The sequence below is a fragment of the Nymphaea colorata genome, chromosome 10 (assembly GCF_008831285.2).
Source record: "Nymphaea colorata isolate Beijing-Zhang1983 chromosome 10, ASM883128v2, whole genome shotgun sequence".
Classification (NCBI taxonomy): domain Eukaryota; kingdom Viridiplantae; phylum Streptophyta; class Magnoliopsida; order Nymphaeales; family Nymphaeaceae; genus Nymphaea; species Nymphaea colorata.
Window position 1 is genome coordinate 23359154 of NC_045147.1, and position 21687 is coordinate 23380840.

At 38.2% G+C, this 21687-nt stretch overlaps 3 protein-coding genes and 1 non-coding gene across 5 annotated transcripts; all 4 read left to right on the forward strand.

Moving 5' to 3' along the window:
• Positions 1-657: 657 nt before the first annotated feature.
• Positions 658-6330, forward strand: LOC116263307 (electron transfer flavoprotein subunit alpha, mitochondrial). Its single transcript, XM_031642996.2, has 8 exons — positions 658-949; positions 1762-1944; positions 2425-2636; positions 3136-3290; positions 3962-4120; positions 4711-4763; positions 4844-4984; positions 5840-6330. The coding sequence occupies exons 1-8, from the start codon at positions 863-865 to the stop codon at positions 5915-5917; spliced, it is 1068 nt and encodes a 355-aa protein (XP_031498856.1). The 5' UTR covers positions 658-862; the 3' UTR covers positions 5918-6330.
• Positions 6331-8450: 2120 nt separating this feature from the next.
• On the forward strand, positions 8451-8521 carry TRNAG-CCC (transfer RNA glycine (anticodon CCC)). Its single transcript has one exon. It is a non-coding gene; the product is annotated as a tRNA-Gly (tRNA).
• A 246-nt stretch (positions 8522-8767) lies between these two features.
• On the forward strand, positions 8768-10403 carry LOC116262919 (pentatricopeptide repeat-containing protein At5g66520-like). Its single transcript, XM_031642455.2, has one exon. It carries the CDS (start codon positions 8826-8828, stop codon positions 10248-10250), a length of 1425 nt encoding a protein of 474 aa, XP_031498315.1. The 5' UTR covers positions 8768-8825; the 3' UTR covers positions 10251-10403.
• Positions 10404-14416: 4013 nt separating this feature from the next.
• LOC116263387 (mitochondrial thiamine diphosphate carrier 2-like) lies at positions 14417-21579 on the forward strand. Of its 2 annotated transcripts, XM_050079965.1 has the most exons (9): positions 14417-14735; positions 15040-15142; positions 15684-15816; positions 17296-17412; positions 17568-17679; positions 18592-18719; positions 18838-18990; positions 19526-19675; positions 21214-21579. In XM_050079965.1, the coding sequence occupies exons 3-9, from the start codon at positions 15700-15702 to the stop codon at positions 21430-21432; spliced, it is 996 nt and encodes a 331-aa protein (XP_049935922.1). In that variant the 5' UTR covers positions 14417-14735; positions 15040-15142; positions 15684-15699; the 3' UTR covers positions 21433-21579. The 2 variants fall into 2 exon arrangements, with proteins under 2 accessions (XP_049935922.1, XP_031498979.1); XM_031643119.2 differs by lacking the exon at positions 15040-15142.
• The last annotated feature ends 108 nt before the right edge of the window (positions 21580-21687 follow it).

Here is a 21687-nt window from a genome sequence, read left to right on the forward strand (position 1 = left end):
TTTAAAAAATCTCCCGATATCAAGCTTATTGGCTTTCCCCAACAAGCATGATGCTTTTCCAACTACATCGAGCTATTTACTTATATCGCTCTATTAAACACTTAAAACTTGATACAGAGATACAACATAACTTTTCGAAATTGTCAAAAGCACATCTCAAATTTCCCATGATTGTATGAATCAGTAACAAGGTACCACATTACCCTCTTAGAAAAAACTAGACTTAATTTGTTAAAGAGATCTTAATGATAAGGTTTATGCAGTTCTCCATTTGAGTATAATCCAAGTTCAAAAACTTTGAACAATTAATTTCAATCTTACTTTAGGATTCATTTGATGCACAAGAAAAATTTACCGTGATAAATTTACTATAATAAATTTTTTTGAAAAATTTTACAGTTTTCTTTCATTTTGAAGTCATGTTTGATCATAATAAGGTAGAATTTAAAGTGATAAATTTCATTTGAGGTCATGTTTCATGATAGGGATTTAAAGTTGTAAAATTAATCATATCCGAATTCTCACTCCTCCAAATAAGATAAAGGTAAGACCCGATTCGATCGGACTAGGTGGAGTCCACGTTCGGACTTCGATCCGGGTCCGCTTATTAAATCCCATTCGTTGATCTCATCTCGCCGTTCATAAGATGAGCATGTATCAGGGCTCTCCAGTAACGTTGGCGGCCATTAACCGGGTAGAACGCTCGGTTGCCTCTGAGGATACGACTCGACGGGTCATATGATCGGCTCTCCTAGATAACAAAGTTACAAAACACTCGAAAGGGAAAAAGAAAGAAAACGGACAATCCTACCAGTCGGTCGAAGAAGACAGCAGAAGAAGAGGAGGAACCAAAGGAGAGAAGATGGCAGCGTCATTGGCAAGTAGGATTTTCAGGAAACCTCGCGCTTCTTCCGTCTTGCCTCCGTCTTTCTGCCTTCTCCATCGATATGTAAGTCTTCCTTATGTGTTTTTTTTCTTCATTTTCTCCCTGCCCATGTGAATCGCCTATCGGTTTTGTGCATGGTCGGCTTCCTGCGAATTCCTCACTCTGAATTTCCTTCTGGGAATCGAGTGAATGGATAATCCTTTTTTTTTTTTGGGGGGGCGATCCCTTCGATACCCAGGACCTGGTAATTTTAGTTGGAGAGGTACTTGAGTCTTCCGTTTTATCCGGAAAAAGTAGGATAAGTTGGGATGTGTGAAGAGCTGTCCAACGAGGGTTCGCAGGAGAAGACGGTCTTAAGTTATGAAGTGGAATTCTGACTTTTTCCGTATCTGATATGATTTTCCGTCTCAAATTCGTTATTTATTGTCAATTCGATGTTCGGTTGTTTAGATAAGCGAGATAAACCGGGGTAATCGCATCACTCTGAGTACGATACCCCAGTTTATCCAATAAGCTTGTGGCAAGGGGGATGTTCGAGAGTTGAAACGAAGGCCGTGATTATCCGGATAAGTTGGATATTGCATGCAGTTCCAGAAAAACGAAGCCTCAGGATATTCGTTTACATGGAAAGTGGGTGCGGTGTATTTGGATGCATCCGTGCTCCCACTACTGGGAAATTAAATTTTATTTTTCAGAATGCATTATTTGGCTGCTGCATCCAACAACCGCAGAGGAGGAGCTCCTCGATTCATCGATGTATTTGAACAATGGAAACACATCCTTATAGTTTGGTGACCCATTCAATGTCAACTAATAAGATCCGATGAGGGTCTCCTACTGCATCTTTTTTACGAATTTTTTCCAAATTTGTGTAGGCAAGCACTCTAGTCATAGCCGAGCATGATGGTGGAACGGTGAAACCATCATCGTTGAGTGCGGTGGCTGCTGCTGAGGCTATTGCCGAGGGAAATTCGATCTCCTTGTTATTAGCTGGCTCTGGTCCATCCGTCGAAGCAGCTGCTAATCATGCTGCCACATGCCATCCTTCAGTCTCTCAGGTAGTTTTTTCAGTTCTTCTAAGCTTGCCTGGACATTACATCTGCTATATATTTGAAGCTTTTGAGAGTTTCAATTCTTGCCGATACCCCAGCTGAAAATGATTGGCTAAATTTGTCAGTGTGGTGGTATTGGTTTCTAACAAATGTTGCTCTAATTTCATGGCAAATATCATATGTTTGTTATTGGTGATTGAATGGGTAATGTCATGTGTCACTGCAACTTTGACAATGTCGACATCATTTATCTCCTTCATTTCACGCAAGGGGAATACAATTGGCGCTTCTTTGTTGTAAGCATTCGGTGTGTCATGTTTTGTTCTTCAAGTTCATCCGCTTTTTTTTTTTTTTTAAAGTAGTTGAGGTGTTTTCATTGTTCAGTAGTTTGACAAGAATCCTTTTTTTGTCTTTTTGCCGATATGTTGCTTTATTTTCTGCTCCTTTTGCTGACCTATTCATTATGAATTGTGCTTTCAAGTGCAGGTGCTTGTTGCTGAAACGGAGAAGCTAATGCATCCTCTTGCTGAACCTTGGGCAGAACTGATCCATTCAGTTCAAAAAAAGCATGTCTATTCCCATATAGTCATGGCTTCAAGTTCATTTGGAAAGAACATATTGCCACGGGCTGCGGCACTTTTAGATGTTTCTCCTGTTACAGATATCATAGAAATACGCGCATCTCGGTTATTTGTAAGGTTTGATCCAGTACAAAGTTATGTTTTGATATTTTTAGTTGCTGTATCAGCATTTGGGTGTTCTGTCATCTCATGTACATCATGCCTGAGCTTCTGTTGGTTTATTTGCATGTTTTCTTTTATGATTATGGCAGAGAACTGATGTGGATGGCTAGGTGGTTCTATGCTTTCATGGATGCCTAATCCTGTTTCCTTGAGATGTTCCTGGATATGCAGCTTTTTTTTGTTAAGGAAAGTTGATTGTCAACAGTTTGAGTTTTAACTGTTACTTTACATCCATCTCTATGATCTATCTACTAGAAAAGATCATGATTTTTTTGTCTCCTGTCTATCAGATGCATGCAGACACACACAACAGTGTGATATGCATCTTTTGTGGATTTCCTAGTATCCCTGAACCTGACACAGCTTGTCTGATTTATGCTGATAATGCTCCTTCTTCCATTTGTTTTGCTGGTCGCTTCTGTGGTTTATGTATTTTGCTGAACTCTATTTGCAGGCCAATTTATGCTGGCAATGCTCTTTCCACTGTTTGTTATACTGGCTCAGACCCGTGTATGCTGACTGTCAGACCCACATCATTTCCACTGTCTAGCTGCGACCCAAGACCAGATGCTGCCCCTGTCTCCCATGTTGATGTTTCAGTCTTTGCTGGTAGTCTCTTTGCTCATTCATTAAGATGGATATTGAGCTCTGTTTCACATGATTCGTGCTACTGCTCTTTGTTTTAATCTTGGTCACCTCCAATTGAACATGAGTAACATTTTTTTTTTTTTTTTTTTAACTTACATGTTTTGGTGAATATGTCAAATGTAAAGAATGCCTGACCATCAAGTGATGGAATCACTTTTCTGTATATAATAAGTTCGTGAAGTCAATAGAGAAACTTGTGGGCATTTGTTAAGTTTTCCTTTCAATGATGCTAGTTTTTTGGAAAACTACCATTTGCATTTCAGTAATCTTTTACTCCTTCAGTCTTTGATGGACCCACTTTTTCGCTTGCATGTGAAGCCCTACTTTTTCTTTGGATATCGAGCTTTTCACAAGTTCCTCCTAAACTTGCTGCTATTTTTTGCTCGATCCAATTTGTCCTCGCCAGTTCCTGAATTCTTTTAGGGTAAGTTTAGCAACACTTTCAATATTTGACGTGGCTCAAGTTCAAATCTGCTTCATGTTTATGTTTTTGTTCGGCTGTTTGCATCTGATATTACATTTATGGTGGGGCAAGTCTGCCATTTATGGTTGTTGCTAAGGCATATTTAGTAGATGAAGTTACTGTTACGTTTCCAAAATTGAAGTAAAATACATTTTATTTCCTTATACAGATTATCATTCAAAATCAAAATGGTTGGGCCACACATCTCAAGAGACAGAACGCCCAGATTTAGGTAATGCACATATTGTGGTCACTGGAGGCAGGGGTCTGAAAAATGCAGAGAATTTTAAACTAATTGAAAAGCTGGCAGACAAACTAGGTGCAGCTGGTATGAGTTCTGGGACTTTTGTATTTGCTTCTTTGTATATGATGCTGTCTGATGCTTAAAGCCCTAAACTTGTATTATTAGGTGCACAAATGCGATGCTCCTTAAGGGTGCTCTGTGTTTGAGATGTGCATGTGCTTACAAGTTTGATAGCCTTTTTTCCTCACTTACCAAACTAACATTGTATGTATTCAAGTCTGAATCTAGTATCCTTTTGTTTGAAATGACCATTCCCCCACCCCCTCCCTCCATGTCCATGGCCTGATAATCAAAGATGGGTTTTAACTTTTAAGACAATTGTGTAATTATTGTATTCTTGTTAAGTATTTCAACTTTTGAACCCTGGACTTTACATTTACTAAGTATAAAGATAATTTTGGCCATTTCTGTAAGCGACCTATTTTAAGTAATGAAGCTTTTAACAATTGGGAAAATGCAAATTGGTGATTGTGGTCCAAGCGACAGTATTTATTTCTGCAAACTGGAGCATGCCACTTCTTTTCCTTGCTGTGTATCCTGTGCAAGTTAGTGTGACCTCATTTTCTTGTTGCTTCGAAGAACTTTTCTAATTTGAGAGTTGTGATGTTGCACAGTTGGGGCAACTAGAGCTGCCGTTGATGCTGGATTTGTTCCAAATGAGTTACAGGTAGTCCTATCTTGGTTTCCCTTTAAACAACCCGCTTTTCATTGTCATCTTTAATGACATTTTTATACTCAAATGCTTAGGTTGGCCAAACTGGAAAGATTGTTGCTCCAGAACTGTATCTTGCATTTGGAGTTTCAGGTGCAATCCAACATTTGGCAGGAATGAAGGATTCCAAGGTTATAGTTGCTGTAAATAAAGATGCAGACGCACCTATATTTCAGGTGGTCACAAAGTTATTGTTCTGTCATTTTCATGATTCTGTGATAGATTTCATAAAAAGTGATGGATGGGGAGTGTACTAGTTGTGACTCCATCTGTATTAAAATACCATATATTATGTATTTTTTGTCTGAGTTTCTTATAACAAAAATATCATTTTTCTTTCTTGGATGGTTAATAGTGTCTCAGGGTCATGTAGACTCACAGGTGCCTGTAATTAAAATGCAAGCGTTAAAAGTAATGTAGAGTGTGTTGTTTGGACGTTTTCAATCACAGGGAATCTAATTGTCTGTTCTCTTTTGTTTCAGAAAGAGCTGCTGTGATATTTTCATTCACAAGTATCCCTAGACCCTTAATTTTGTATTGCAGGGATGTTTGAGTTTTTTTTATTTTAGTTGCCTGCAAACTCTTAAGAATTAATTGGTAGTTTCTTCTCTTCCAAGGGTTTGATAACGACTTCACTTGGCCTTGTGGATAAGCTCTAATAGTTTCTGAACAATGTTCATCATCTGGTCATAGGAATGATCATGCACCAGGCATGAGGAACTGATCTATCAAATCATAATGGTTTTGTTTATCTGTGACGTTTTGGAGCTATAGACCATTTTTGCACATTTATGGGGAGGCTAGAGAGATGCTGCTCCATTCTAGTAGTATTATGAAATTTAGGTATTCTACCTGCAGACGTAGTTATACATCTTTCATTTTCCGAATATTTCTATTATGTGTGACCTGTTTCTCTCATTTGTTCCTAAACCCCATTGGTTCGTGTATGCCCTGTGTGTTGAATTTTCATTTCGTTACCTCATTTCTTATGTCTTTGTTTCACTTGTCATTATTTGTTGTGTTGGTCACAGGTAGCTGATTACGGGCTTGTAGCAGACCTATTTCAGGTGATACCTGAGTTGATTGAGAAGCTCCCAGAAAGAAAGTAGCCTCTATGTTTGTGTTTACGCAACTTCCTAATTATAGGAACATTGGGTGCTCCAAATTTTCAATTGGAAAATAACCAGAAGTCCAATAAGTGCATTCGAGCAGCTGGCAGATGAAATATTTTAGCGATGAGCATCTAAAAGGGAGTACAGTGGGGGTCATTTATTTCTAACAGGGTTTCCTCCACCTTAGCCCAGAAGCAGGTGGGTGAGTTTGTTGATGAAAAACCAGCAAATTAACAGTGAGGTGGTGATCTCCACCATTTTGTTGAGGTTTCTGATAATGGTGACTCTCGTTGGAGTAATTTGGGTTGTAGCTCCTGTACTGCCACCATGAAGGTGGTTCTCATTGAATATTGAAAGTCACATTTTAAATTTTGTGGTTGGCCAATAAAGAAGAAGAAATAGCAAGGTCCTTTTTTTGAGTGATGATGGAACACATATCCTGGTCTCTATTTTTCACTTGTTAAACAGAGTGGTGATTGTTTCTCAATTTGACATAAGGCCATCTCCTCCATTCTTGTGCCTCCATGTGACATAAAAAGAATCTACGTGTAAGAGGTGGAAAAGGTGTACCAGCATATGAGATGTTCAGAGAATTGCTACTCAGAGCAGACCCAACCTGGTTGGGGCGAAAAGTTTGTGGCCATGGCGTCCTCCTCGATACCCAGTCCATGTATGCATGGACACCTATTAGCCTTGCTAAATGGTGCGTGGAGTTACAAGACATCTACCGTGGAAAGTAATTCAACATGTAAAATTGAAAGCCGCATGCTAAAATCAGCTGTGAAAAAATGAAGTTTTTCTGCATCCACGGACAACTTTGCACAAGTAAAGCACTCAATGAATCACCGTGACCGTGTTTGGCAGTCTTGGATCTTAAATCTCTAGATCTCATGCGGCAGGGCAGACAACCAACAGCCAAGGTTTATCAAACACGAGATCTTAGGTCAGACCTTAAGGCTTTAACTTAGCATTCATTCAGATTTAGTTTTGTATGACAAACAGTCCTACTTAAAATCTGATTTGATTTACAGGGAAAGTGTCTCATAATGAATTGGAGGATCTCAAAATCTACTTACATGAGATTATCGACGTTTCTTGGGAGCGTATGTTCATCCTCTTCTCAAGTAGTGTCAAACTCTTCTTTGTCTTATATTATACTACTCAATATCTACATCAAAACCCAACCAGAACATGGGTTTTGGTTTGTTGGTTTCTAAACCAAAACCTGGGGTTGAGTCTTTGCTTATGCTTGTTTACTTGTAAGGGAGTATCCTTTCATTGGTCTAACTATCATGTTTTGGGATTTTATGTTTTGGGTGGTCGGCATTGGAATCCGTGTATACGACTTCGGCCATTCTATGCAAACAAGTTGAGATCATTCTCCTTTCTTACCTATACCCAATCCAAGCCATATCCTGCTGTATCTCGTGTCTTACGTGTCAAATTAAGATCATTAAAAAGTCAGGTAGATTTAACGGTTTGGATCGGGCCTGACTCAGACCCGATCCAAGCCATATCCTGTCCTGTCCCGTGTGACGTGTCGAAGCGGGTACACGACTTATTTCTGCTTCTTCTCGATCGAAAGCATCGCCGAGCAAAACGATGATGAATATTTACTCAAGCTTCTTACACCATCTGCATAGAAAGGGAAAACTAAAAAGAACAACCCTATAATGCTCTGTTCTAATGGGCATGCAAATGTTTCAGCAAAAAACAGAAACAAGAATTCAATGCCACGAAAGACCAATACTTTTATCTCAACAAGATCAATCCAAAATCCAACGCAAAACTCAACAAAAGAGAACCATAACAGTAGAAATGAAGGTAGCAAGATATAAAATTAAGAAATTAGGAATTCCCTGTGTAAACTTGAACATCGATCCAAAGAGGAACTCTTGCGGTCACTTAAACGGGTTGTTGCCTACCCGATTAACTTAACCTCAATTTATTAGTTTACCTATCGAATTATTTTCCAAAAAAAATGAGAATGGAAAATAGAGGAGACTCGAACCATGATGCTCACATCCATCCATCTCACTGGAAATGAAAATCCCATAAGTTCTCTCTCCAGCCATCAACAATGAATTCGAAGAGGTTGAGCCAACAAACTCGCCGCATAGAGTATGCCTTGCTGGTCTAAAACATAGATGAACATAAGTTCCTAATTAAACAGCTCGTTTGGATCAGACCGATCAGATTTTTTTCTAACTAGTGGCCGAAGAAACTGCTGAGATCTATTTCATTGGTTTGAAAACGAATGTGTGGCCCAATCCAAGCCTAGCAAAGATGGGTTAGGCAGTTTCATGCTAAACTATGCTAACATGTTCACTTTGGATATTGGATTCTTGATCTCCTCGATTTTAATGTTATTATCCGAGTGTAATGTCTTGAGATGCATCCCCTGTCCAATCGAAGGACATCAAGAACTTTTGATGTTTCCGGAATTTATTAAAGCATATGAAAGCTTCAGGGGTTTACAAGCCGCACATGAACAAGTAGAAATATAACTCATTGCCCTCCTAACTCGAGCGCGCATCTGGTGTAGTGGTATCATAGTACCCTCCCACGGCACTGACCGGGGTTCGATTCCCCGGATGCGCAATCAAAAACAACAACGTGCCCTACTGGCAATGTTGATATGTCCATCTTAGAATTATTTTTGCCCCCTTTTTTTCCTTGCTTATGAATAAAAAAAAAAACTTGAGAAAGTATCTTAAAAGTATAAGAACAATTTTTATCAGTCCATCCTATTATTTCTTTTTGCTTACCTATGAACAAAAAAAAAAAACTTTCAAAATTAAGAAAGAGTATTTTAGAAGTATAAAAGCAATAACAATCCTTGAAATTTGGATCTCCCCAACTAAATCGGGTTAAAAAAGGGAGGGAAATGGATGCATAGCGAAGCATGCCGTCACGTCTTCAGACAAGGAAGCTCTTGAAGACCAACGTATCTGATATCGAAGGAACGATTCTTCGTCTCTTGGTTGCCACTCCCTCTGCTCGAAGTCTTCAACAAATCCAAGCCCGAATCATCACCAGCAATCTCCAGGGCAATACAAGAGTCACCTCCCAATTCTTTCGACTCTGCGAGTTGCTCAAATGTCTGAAGGATGCTCTCAGATTTTTCCTCCAAATCCCCAAACCCCAAACCTTCATCTCCAACACCCTTATCCAAGCTTTCGCTCACAGTTCATCTCCCAAGTATTCCTTGTTGGTATTCGTTCATATGCTCAGAAATGGTGTTTCCGCGAACAATTTTACGTTCCCCTTCGTCCTCAAGGCTTGTTCCGACCTCAGACTGGTTTCTCATGGCGTTTCCGTGCATGCCAACATTATTAAGACCGGCCACCATTCTAAAGATCTCTATATTCAGAATTCGCTAACGGATTTTTACTGTTCTTGTGGCGATGTAGCAACTGCACGCAAGTTATTTGATGAAATGCCTCAACGAGATGTTGTTTCTTGGACAACCTTGATTTCCGGCTACGCTAAGAATGAGAGGTTCGTCGATGCAGTCTTTCTTTTCAAGACGATGCAGCTTGCTGGTGTGACTCCTAATGCTGTAACAATGGTGAATGCACTATCTGCATGCGCGCAGTCAGGCGAATTATGGGTAGGCTGTCAGGTCCACAAGCTTATAAGAGAACAGAAGATGAAGTTGGATGTGATCTTGGGGACATCCTTAATCAATATGTATGCCAAATGTGGGAGAATCGAGATGGGTATGAAGGTTTTCAACTCGATGCCGGAGAAGAATGTCTTCACGTGGAACGCTGTCATTAACGGGCTAGCCATGGCAGATTCTGGAAAGCGAGCCATTTCTTTGTTTTACAGAATGGAGGAAGCAGGTGTGAGACCAGATGAAGTGACACTAATTGGAGCTCTATGTGCCTGTAGTCATGCGGGCATGGTACAAGAGGGTTGCCGGATTTTCCAAACGATGACCAGAAAATATGGGGTGTTGCCGGGGATCAAGCACTATGGTTGCATGGTTGATCTTCTTAGTCGAGCTGGCTTCATTGAGGAAGCTTATGAAACTGCAAAAAACATGCCTTATGAGCCCAATGCCGTCATCTGGGGAGCACTATTGGGGGGTTGCAGAGTCAATGGTGATCTGGAACTTAGTGAAGTTGCTGCGAGGAGACTGGTGGAATTGGAGCCATGGAATGGTGCTTATATCGCTGTTCTGTCTAGATTGTATGCAGAGCTGGGTAGATGGGATGATGCTGAGAAGTTAAGGACGTTGATGATAAAAGGGAGAGCAATGAAGGACCCTGGATGCAGCTTATTTATTGAAGCAGCAAACTCATCTCCTGTTATTTGTCTATGATGATAACTAGACATATATTTTGAAAGAGAATTGCTCTCTCATTTGGCCATTTTGTGTCTCCTTCCTTCTGTTTGATGTTTCAGCAAAGGTGTAAAGCTCCGGACTTCTAGCCCAAATTATTGCCTTGAATTTCAGGTGGCAAACGCAGGTTGAGCTTTGCTACGGCTGGTCCAAATTTCAAAATTACAAAACTGGTTTTTTTTTTTTAATAAAGGAAAGCATACTAAATTATTGATAAGTGGTTGTCAGCATCTTCCGATTGTTACTCTTCGCCTTTGCAAAATTGTCAAAATACAGGAAGGATTTTTGTTGTTAATGAGAAAAAAGGGAAGATCAGGTTTAGAGTCTTTAGACAATTGGGAGTCAGGCAAATTATGCCAGATTCTCACTTCTTCCTTATGATAATCATGGAGTATACTTCTAAATGTGCGAAATAAAAATGTTCTCATTTAAAAGGTCAATTTCAAGTAAAATGTATAGAAGCAACGTTATTGTATGCAACTTGTTCCTTTCTTTGTGTCTAAATCTGTTCGTCATCAAACATGAGATACTAAGAGCCTTCAGTAGGTGAGAACGTGAAAGGAAGGTACTTTCACACTTCACAGTGAAGGTACGCAGTGGGAATCCCAAGGTTCAAAATTATCATCTGCCAACTTGAAGAGAACTTTCACACCAAGGAATCTAATCAAATTGACGAAGTATGAAATATTTTTTTCACACCAAAGAACAAAAATTGAGGGTCGAGATTGTAAGTTCCTTGAAAGGAGATTTGGCAGAATATAATCTTACATGATGTGCGGATACCCACGTGGAGATTCAATCCTCTTTGCTTCTTTCTTTTCCTCATAGATCAATGTGCACCTATTTTTTTTTGATAAACTAACTTTTTTCAAGAAAGTTACTTTAAATAATACATCAGCGTGGAGTCAAAAGTAAAGTATTTAATGGTTAAGTAATAGTTTAAGTTTCAGCAATTTCTTCTGGCTAGTACCAACACCAAGCTCTATCTAATGCACCTTTATTCAGTCCTCTCCTGCAAAGGACTGCAAATGGGTCCAATTGACGTATGAATATTTGTCATGTTTGCTATACTGGACCCAATTGCAGCCCAAATTCCAATGCCTATTTCTCTTATCTGAACTGTTTGCGTCACAGTTGCAAGTTGTGCTTCCTATATCCACGCGTTATTAAATAAAGGATTGTTCAACTTTATGGACATTTAAAATGTTTAGGGGCCATGTGCTCACCAATTGAAATCTTTAACATAAAGTCATTAATTTTTGTGATCTTGGGTCCTTGACAGAGGAGTGGGCCTCAAAGTCTAAGAGAGTGAATAAGTCTCTCTCTCTCCCTCTCTCTCTCTCTCTCTCTCTCTCTATATATATATATATATATATATATATATATATATATATATATAGATGCCGGATGTTGTTGGATGACTGAAAAAATAAAAAACTAGTGTTGAAAGCATAGTAAACTATTGCTAAAAGCACTATGGAAGATTGTTTCACCATAAACCATCAATAATGTCATGCACACTTTAAGACAAATACAATCCAATTTTAGGCTGTCAAAGCGGGTTTGTGTGATCGAAGAGTACTCATAAATCGTTTTTTCTCCTCTTTTCTGAATGCATTTATTTTTTTTTCAAATACAAATTTTTATGAACTCTGACCTCAAAGCGCCAAGTTAAGAATGATAAACGAAGGTGGGAGCAATTTGTCAACGTTGTTATGAAAGAGAGAAATCTGTCAACAGCATATAAGATCGGGATCAGTATGGAAGATGCTTAAACCTTTGCTTAAAACTCATGTTATCATTATAAAAGAACAAAACAGGATTCAACAGCTAGCATGCAGCAAATGAAACTTGTTTAACACATACCAACGTTTAAATTCGTGAAAAATGAAAGACACTATAAGTACAGTCTGAACTTGAACAATTTACTTACTATGAATATTCACTGTTGAACATTTAATGAATATATATATATATATATCAAGTAAATATAAAAGAATTATGATCAAACGGGAATTTTTTGTCAAAATATGTAGATCGAATTTAACGTTAAATAACTCCGTAAAAAATAATACCAAGTTAGTTAATTAACTGACATTACCACGATTCTATAAATTAAGATAACTCTCCTTTTCCACATGTTTCAAAAATATCACAATATACATCATTATGATTCTTCATTTTACTGGGCAGTACCCAAAATAAAAGTATCATTTCAAACATGTTTCTTTTTCTATTTATTACTCAGAGCAAGTGAAATCTCCGCTTGATTTGCCCGATGACTATGTTCATATGCGTTGATTCACAGTTTTTCTACTTTTTAAATCAATGAGTCCCCCGCACTTAAAAGGTAACTTTGGATCCAAACTGCCTGCTTGTTGAGACGCAAAAAGATTAACGGCACTGAACCCGTGGGACCCGCCATTGTACAATGAACATTTTACAAAAAAAAAATCAATAAAATGATGAAAATAAGCTTTAATTTTAAAAATAAAACCCTAACAATTTTGGTTTCAAGCGAAGGAAGGGACAAAACAAGCAACTACTTTACCAGTCTTTTTTATAAATCCTTCAAGATTTCTCACAATATTCAATAAAATTTTACAACAACAGTTTACCTCAATGCGAAGCGAGCCTCTTATATCATATACGGGGTGTTATAGAGAATTATAAAGTGAGCTTCCTCCTAAAGAAAAAAAAGCATTGGGACGTGCATTTCCATAAATGACACATAACTTGCTCGATAATTATTTGAAATCCAGTATGTTTTTATTGTTCTTTCTTTAGAAAGGGTAAGCATGAAAAGTTGGCGATGGGCGTTGACATGCTTTTGATCCTTATCTCATGAGCTACATATTGTCGTTCTCTCAATCATTGATGAGTGCGTAGCACCTTGTTTTCCACACATACCACCAGCCACCCGAAGAAAGTAATGGCCAATTTTAGATTATTTTGAAAGCAGTTTATTAGCATTTTCATTTTAAAATTTTAAGAACGGATTTTACACAAAACCTTCCTTCAAGCAACAAGAACAGCTAATTTGTATGTGATTATTTGGATCATAACTCAACTATCTTTCTACCAAATTAATTTTTCAAAAAACTTACAAAAAGTCATCCGGTGGTGGAGCATTTTCATATTTGAAGATGTCATTTGTGAATTCGTTTCACATTTTATGTTACATAATAGCGGCTCTTTTTAAAATTTCGACAAAAAAAATATATTGCGACTCTCTTTAATAATATTTTTTTTTTCACTCAGGCACCTGGCCGAACCTAGCTACGCTGCCTCGAATTTCGACATCGTGGTTGAATTGGATTCGCCATGTAGAAGAGAAGAAAAGAATGGTGGTTTGACCAAAACAAAAGAAAAAGAAAAAAAAAGTAGATAAGTTGAGAATGGAAGCAGCGCAAATACTTTATAAAGTTTTATTCTTTCAAAGTCCAAAGTTGAAGTTTTCCATTGGAAGGGTCTGAAACCAATCTAAAGCAGATAAAACTTGGTTTTGTGTTTAAAACCATATTCTCATATTTGAGAACCGTGAATTTGAGATCTAAACGAGAAAAAAAAAAAAAGAGGATCTTAAGTGTAGCTAGACATAAATATAAAGACAAAAATGTACGCAATTCACGTTTAAGTACAGTAATCTTTGAAACAAAAAAACAAATAAACAGTAATCCAACTGATGTCCAAGAAAGTACTTTTCTTGCCCTTTCAATTCGGACCCGATCAGGACACGTACTCAGATCCAATTCTTACCCGACTCTTTAAGGTGCGGTGGGCCCCCCAACTTGTCCTGGAACTTCCGGGTACGTTCGGATGTTGCGTTGCGCTTCATGAAAACCCGACGCCGGACGCAAAATATGCTATGCCCCTTCCAAGAGACGACGGGCAAAAGGGAACTATTCTTGACATTCTGGTGAGTTTCAAGAATAAGCCGCGCCCTCGCCTCGTATCCATAAGACGAGTTTTACGGACGATAAGAGGTGGCAGCTGAATAATTAAAGGACTTGACGTTAAGGTGGGCAGATCGGTAACGGTTACGGGTTATAGTGGCCAATTCAGGAGGCAGAAATGGAATTTTTTGATTTTAGTGGGGGTGATATGGTAAATTGAAAACTCCAAATAGAAGTGCGCTTCTGCCGTCCACCGCTGTGCCGGTGGCGTGGCACTCGCTGCCCGCAACATTCTCCTCATTAGAGAGAGAGAGAGAGAGAGAGAGGGAGAAGGGAGACCGAGGTCGTGTTTTGGTTGGGGTTGGGAGGTCGTTGGTCGTATTTGTTGGGCTAGCCCCCTCCCTTCCCCTCTCTGTGCCAGAGAGAGAGAGAGAGACAGAAAGAGGGAAGAAATTTGGTCGACTTCTTGCTTCCTCTTCTTCAGTTCCCATTGCCTTTTCTTTCTCTTTGTAATGCTGAACCCGTGAAAACGCTCACCAATGGCTAGCTTCTTCCTCTGCCGATTCAGGTGAGCGTCGACGCCTAATCTTTCTCTCTTTCTTTCTATCCATCTCTCTCTCCCTCTCTCTCTCTCTCAGGTGTAATCTGTTTTTGAGGTGCTCTGATTTGGTTTAGATTGCATCCAGGTTAGGTGGAAAGAGTTATTTTCCTGTTTCTTTTTAGGTCTCTTTTCTTTCTATCGTTCGATTGTGTCGGATAGGGGATTATGTGTGTTTAGTTAAGTTTGACTCCATTGTCACATTATTAGAAGTTTGGATCATTTACCGGAATGAAAGCTGAGTTAGGTTTTTTCTTAACTACTTCGCTTGTAGGCTTTTATGTGCTGGCAATCGGAGCGCATTAAAGATTGATTCTCGACGAAGTAGCATTGTAATTGCAAAAGGAAAGAACGCGGGCCCGGTTGTTCTTGGCTAGGTTTGGGAGAAAACAGAAGAATTGCGGTGTTGATAGGAAACTTAGAAATCTATGTGAAATTGTTGATGCTTTTCTTGCTGTTTTTTGATTTTGAGAGGAGAGAGTCTGTTCGTTCATCGGCTAAGTTTCCTTTGAAAAGGAGACAATCGCTGCATTCTGGATCGTCGTCTATCCTGTTTGCGGTTCCGGTGTTGCGTTTTGAATATCAGGTCGCTCGCGTAGACACGGCTAGAAGGACGCAACTAATCATTCTTGTGCAATTCTCTGTTAAAAAACACAGTATATAGGGGACGCGAAGTGGAGATAGGATAGAATGATAGATTGTACCTGTCACTTATCTTAGGTCCGTTCTTGTTCGGAACTTTCTTCAATCTTGAGGGAACCACTGGTAATGTGTAGAATGATTCCAGCATGATTCATCAGGAAATTCCTCATTCGTGGTTCTTGTTCTTGTTATTTTTTCATTTTCGTTTTTTTTTTTTTCTCTTTGTTTGATTATTGAAGAGGTTCATTAGGTGCTTGGTTTTGGCATTTGAACTAGATAGTAGATTTTGGTAATGGAAGACACTGGGCAATGGAAGCGTGCGCTAATAGATGCAACAGCTGGGGCAATAGCAGGCGGCATCTCAAGAACAGTAACATCACCATTAGACGTCATAAAGATAAGGTTTCAGGTGTGTTTTTTTGGTTCAATTCAATAGGTTTATTCCTTTGCAGGATTCTCCTTAGAAAGTTATCTTCAGAATACCTCCATTACATGTTCCCATCCTTTGTGTGTCTTAACAAAAACGATTTTCCTTTGTCATGCTTTCTGAATTGTGGATTTGCATTTTTTGTACCCTTGATATTTTGGATTTGATATTTGGTGTGCCCTAGTTTCTGAATTCTGATCGGTCTATTCGTTGTTACTGTCACATGTTTGCTTGATAGTTTATGTTTCCATTTTCATGATTTAGTTATTTTCTCAATCTTGGTCTCACTTCATTCTGTTTTTCGTTCCATCCTCTTCATGTTGGATGTTGCTTGTGGATGAATAACCACATTTACTCATATCTACTTTATTCTGTTAATGATATGATAGCTTCAGTTAGTGCCATCATACAAAAAAGCACTGAAAAAGTTCTGGTTTAAGGCCTATATAAATATTTGTAGGTCTTTGGAGAAAATAAGGCACTGTATTTGTAAATAGAAGCAGGTATAAGAAGGTTCTAGTTACCATACTTCATCAGGCGATTATAATAAGGGCCATGCTGTCAAAATATCAAAATGAATGACATAGTTATTGATTGGTTAAAAATGTCATTTTTTCAGTTTGTGCAATCTGAATTAGAAATCCTCACCTTTTTGCAGCCAATATGAAACTGGGAAACACCAGTGCTGTGATTTTTTGTACCCTAACATATTTTTTGTGAAATCTGTGTGAAGCTAATTTGTGTTGGGTAAACTATCGTTACGTCATAGTAGTTAATCTTCTGTTTCTGGAAGCATGCAATTTTCACGTAAGCATAAAATGGCCAGCTAGAAGGAATTTGTGGCTGATCAACCACCTAATTTAGATTTTGTTGAACCAAAAAGGGATGCAAACTTTTCAGAACTCTGTCCAGTAAGATATCAGGATTTTCATGCCTGTTGTGTTCGAAAATTCCAAAGTCTGTTTTGTATCTCACTAATGAATTTATAATTTAGTTAGAGTGCATCTATTGCCATTTGAATATCTTTTTTGTGCCCTTTAGCCTGAAAAATTTATCATCTTTATGACCAGAGTTTACAAGCTGTGTGAAAGCAGAAAAATGAAGTTCTCTTCCTAGTGAGATGTTGTGTGATGACTTATTCTTGATTTTTGTATGCCAGTTCGTTACATGTAAACAGTTTCTGGACCTTGTGTTGTTTCTTGTAACCTGTATCACCTAAGAGGTTGAGCGTCCTGTTTAGATCTATGGTATCAACAATTTAGCTTTTTTATCAAGGACGACCATATTTGTTTCTCATGTATGATTGGTGTAAATTAGTGAAACTTTATTCTTCAATTCTTACTTATGGTGCATTACAGAGAGATAAGATTGATGTGGGTGGTGCTCATATTCTTCTTAATTTCATTAATTGGCTAGTGGCCACTAACAGACGCGTCTCCTGGTACATGTAATGGTGAACAGGTTCAACTTGAGCCTACTTCTTCATGGGCTTTTGTTCATAAGGAATTATATGGAACATCTAAGTACACCGGAGTTCTACAAGCAACAAAGGATATATTCAGGGAAGAAGGTTTTCCGGTACAGACTGTTCCTTGAATTGGTATTACATTTGATGAGATGCTTAATTGGTTAAAGTTTTATTTGATGTTTGTTTCTTGGAAAGATTGTTTCCCTCCTTTTCCGTTCATTTAATTAGCCTTCCCCACAGTTAACCTTTGTTTGTCGATATGCAGGGATTTTGGAGAGGCAATGTGCCTGCACTTCTTATGGTCATGCCTTATACGGCAATACAGTTTACAGTGTTGCATATGTTGAAGACTTTTGCAGCTGGTTCATCAAAATCAGGTTATCAGAAATTATGCAAGAACCTGAGCATTTGCTATGTTATATGATTGCTGGAGACAGGCAGCTAGCTGTCTTCTTTTTTTTTAATTACATTTGTGTCATTGCATGTGACAACATGCAGAAAATGGACACTTTTTATCCTAGAATTAGGGTTTCTCATGTTGCAACTTGCAAGTATCTTGTTTAGTTTGCTTATTGTATGACGATCCATCTTGATCGTCTAAATGAAAGTGCTCCCATGTTGCTGTGCTCTTACAGACTATGTGATAAACGGAAGGAGAGAGAGCAGAGATATTTGTAGCATGGTTGCATTCTTGATGTATCCACACCTGGACTTTATCTTTGATAATGGTGATACTTTTAGTGGAATCGTGGAATAATATTTACTAGAAATTTGTAGTTTGGCTGAGACTATGTACAGCTTTTGCTTTGGATAACCTTAAGAAGCAGAGCTCCTGATCCAAGGGTCAGGACTTATAGACATCAAGAATAGTTGGCAAGGGATTCACTTGCTCAAATTTAAATGTAAAATACTTAACGTTCTTCTAGATGCTAGCATTTGAATTTCAGTTACTAGTGAATTTTCTTCTGGTAGTACGTGTTCAAAATGTTGCAGACAAGAGTTTCATCCACCTGTTTAGGTTACTGGACCTAAGATCTTCAAGTTGAAGAAGGTCCAGGGTTTCAATACCCCAGGAGTGTCCCCATTCTAACGAAGTCTACTTTACCTTTGATCACAATTTTGTCTTTTTTCCTTGTACCGCTACTTGTAGAACAACGAATTTCTCTTTCATTTCTTAAAAGAAGTTAATTAAGTTTCTTTCTTTCGCTGCAGCGATACTATGAGAACTTGACGTCTTTATGCCTCTGTAATTTTTCTGATTAGGTTTTCTTTCTGTTCTTTCTCCACAGAGGACCATAGTCGTCTGAGTCCATATTTGTCTTACGTTAGTGGTGGTTTGGCTGGGTGTGCGGCAACTGTTGGATCCTATCCATTTGATCTTTTACGAACAGTTTTAGCCTCACAAGGTGAACCAAAGGTAAACTCTGAAAAGTTTTTAGTGCAAGTTTGTTGATTTACAGTCACCAAACACACAGTAGCAATATCTTTATTAATTGCTTTCAAGGATTCTGAGTCCAAGAAGATAATTTTTCTAGGTGTATCCGACCATGAGATCTGCTCTTGGTGACATTGTTGGAGCACGTGGTTTTCGAGGTTTATATTCTGGATTGTCACCAACACTTGTTGAAATTATTCCTTATGCTGGCCTCCAGTTTGGTACCTACGATACGTTCAAACGCTGGACCAAGGTATTGTTTTGTAGAACTTTTCAGTGTTTCCTCTTATTTCTTGGTCTCACTTAACTAAGTACTCAATTTGGTAATATTAGTTTGGGTTTTTAATATTCATCACTACCTTTTCCATTCCAGATTAGCCTTGAGTTCAAATCTGTCAGTGTAACTTTTTTTTATGGAATAAGACATGTATGCGCTTGAAAAGATAAGGAAAAGGATGAGTATAGATGTGTTGTTTGCACCGATTTCTCATACATGGTTAAATGGTACATAAACCATGATTAATAAAATGCCTTTCCTAACTGTAGTTATTCGAGTTCTTTCTGAAAATGCCATCATATGAGAGAGAGAGAGTACACGAGTTTTATTTTCAAAAATGCCTTGATGGATGCATCTCTGAAACTCTTTTCAGGGATGCCTTCTCAAGTTCTATGTTGGGGAGAGAGATAGGTAAAGAGTAATCCAGATCTCTTCAAAGAATGTCTTGATAGATGTATCCATGAACCATTTTTTAGGGATGCCTTTTAATCTCTCTATTTTATCTCTTTAGACATGGAATCAACGTCAGTGTACGCAGCCAAATTCAAGCAGGACGGATGACAACCTGTCAAGTTTCCAGCTCTTCCTATGTGGGTTAGCTGCTGGGACCTGTGCAAAAGCCGTTTGTCATCCTCTAGATGTTGTGAAGAAGAGGTTTCAGGTCAGTGGTTAACTATTTTTATCTTACTAATAGGTTGCTATACATAAGTTTTCTGATCCTATAAGAACATTTATATCATATTTTAAGAAGAAAATTTTAAAAGATCGTAATGTTTTCTCCTGCAATGTATTAATAATAAATAATTTATTTTTCCAAATAATGTTTGGGAAATTCCTGTCTATGAAAAAGTTGAAAGTATAGGTGTGAAAAGTTTGAAAATGTTTTTGAAGAACTGGACAACGAAAATTAAATGTTTTATAAATAAAGTAAAGTTAAAGAAATAAGGGAATAATGATCAAATTGCTAATTTTGTACCTGAGAGTGCCAACAGCATATTAAGTTCATGACATTTTAAAATTTTCATATCGTTGAAAAAGCTTTTGACGTGATATTTTGGATATATTGCAAATTACTTGCATTATTTTTTGTTACTTTTCTTCTTTGGAAATATCGGCATTCTTTTCCTCCCGTAAGTGGAACATAAAGGGAAAGCACATTGAATCTAGAAATAGGAAAAACTGAAAGCAAACCTGAAAGCATCTTTGATGTAATTACCACAATGTTACAATATTTTTAAATACCTGGCACTGGAAAATGAATGGAGATATTCTCTCATCTTGCTGTTCTCTAATATATGAAATATCTGTTGCATATGCACGCATACCCTCATCTAGGCATGTCTGAAATTTCGTGTCTGAGTGGGAGACTGAAGGTTAATCAGTCAAAATTGGACAATGTTCACTTGAGTGTAGGGTATGAAAAAACATGGCGTGAACATGTGGTTTCCTCTTTCTAAGATCAGATCAACTATGAAAAATGCATGTTTCGTTGTACATCTTTTATTTGAGACCTAAAAATTTTTGAATATGACATGTCTGAATGGTTAAAGTGAATAATGAATATTTCAATAAATCAAAGGCCTGTTGCATCAGTAAATGATGAATAAAAACTAGTGAGATTGAATTGTAAGCTCGAACTCAGTTTATGTGATGGAGAAGCATTATAGGGTGTGGTTCCATGACCACTACCAGTCTACCATTAGGAACATGTTATACGAGTATTCTCTATGGGGGCCACTGCTTGCACAGTTAGCAGGAGAGGCTTGCACGTTCGTGGCATTTGCCTGATCCAAGTTGTGTCATGTCCGACACCGTGATGCCTTCATTGCTGACAAATGCTGTGAAGGCTCAGCCGGTTTTGAGATTTTACTTTTTGTGCAAGTCTCAGCTTTGTTTTAGTTCTGTTGGATTTCTGGTTCAGGTGTCATCCCAGAGAGCACCTGGTTTTATATAATGTTAAAAATAATCCCTAGTTCCTAACTATTTTTTTTTCAAAGATTGAGCTAAATGCCTTCTCAAATTTCCCGTTCTATCAGGTTGTTTTATCTGAAATTATTTATGATCTTTAGATGCTTAGGTTGCAATGATGATGCGCGGATGATGGGTCCAAAATGCCATGGATCACCCTCGTTTTCTCTGTCATGCTGCAGCATTCTGATGTTTGCCTGTATTTGCTTTTAATTTAGTTTCCTTCTGCAGATTGAAGGACTGCAAAGACATCCAAAATATGGGGCGAGAGTTGAGCATCATGCCTACAAGAACATGTGGGACGCTCTGAGTAGGATCGCGAGCGCCGAAGGCTGGGCGGGTCTCTACAAGGGCATCATCCCATCAATAATTAAAGCTGCACCCGCAGGTGCAGTAACTTTTGTTGCTTATGAATACACATCTGATTGGTTGGAATCTGCATTATCCTGATCCCACAACGTATTTCCTCTTGGTCTGAAACTTTATCAAGTTCATTGTAACAACAATCAATTTTATTGATTCCTTTATTGGGCAATTTTTCAAGAGATGCAAACGGTAGAGATGAGTATAAATCTATTGCGAGAATTTTTACCTTTAGATTGCAATTCCTGATTGACCGGTCTAAACTCTTATTTTCTTTGAAAAGGTGAATGGCACAGAGATATCACCGGAAGGTTTCTGTTATTCATATGGAGATAAGAACCA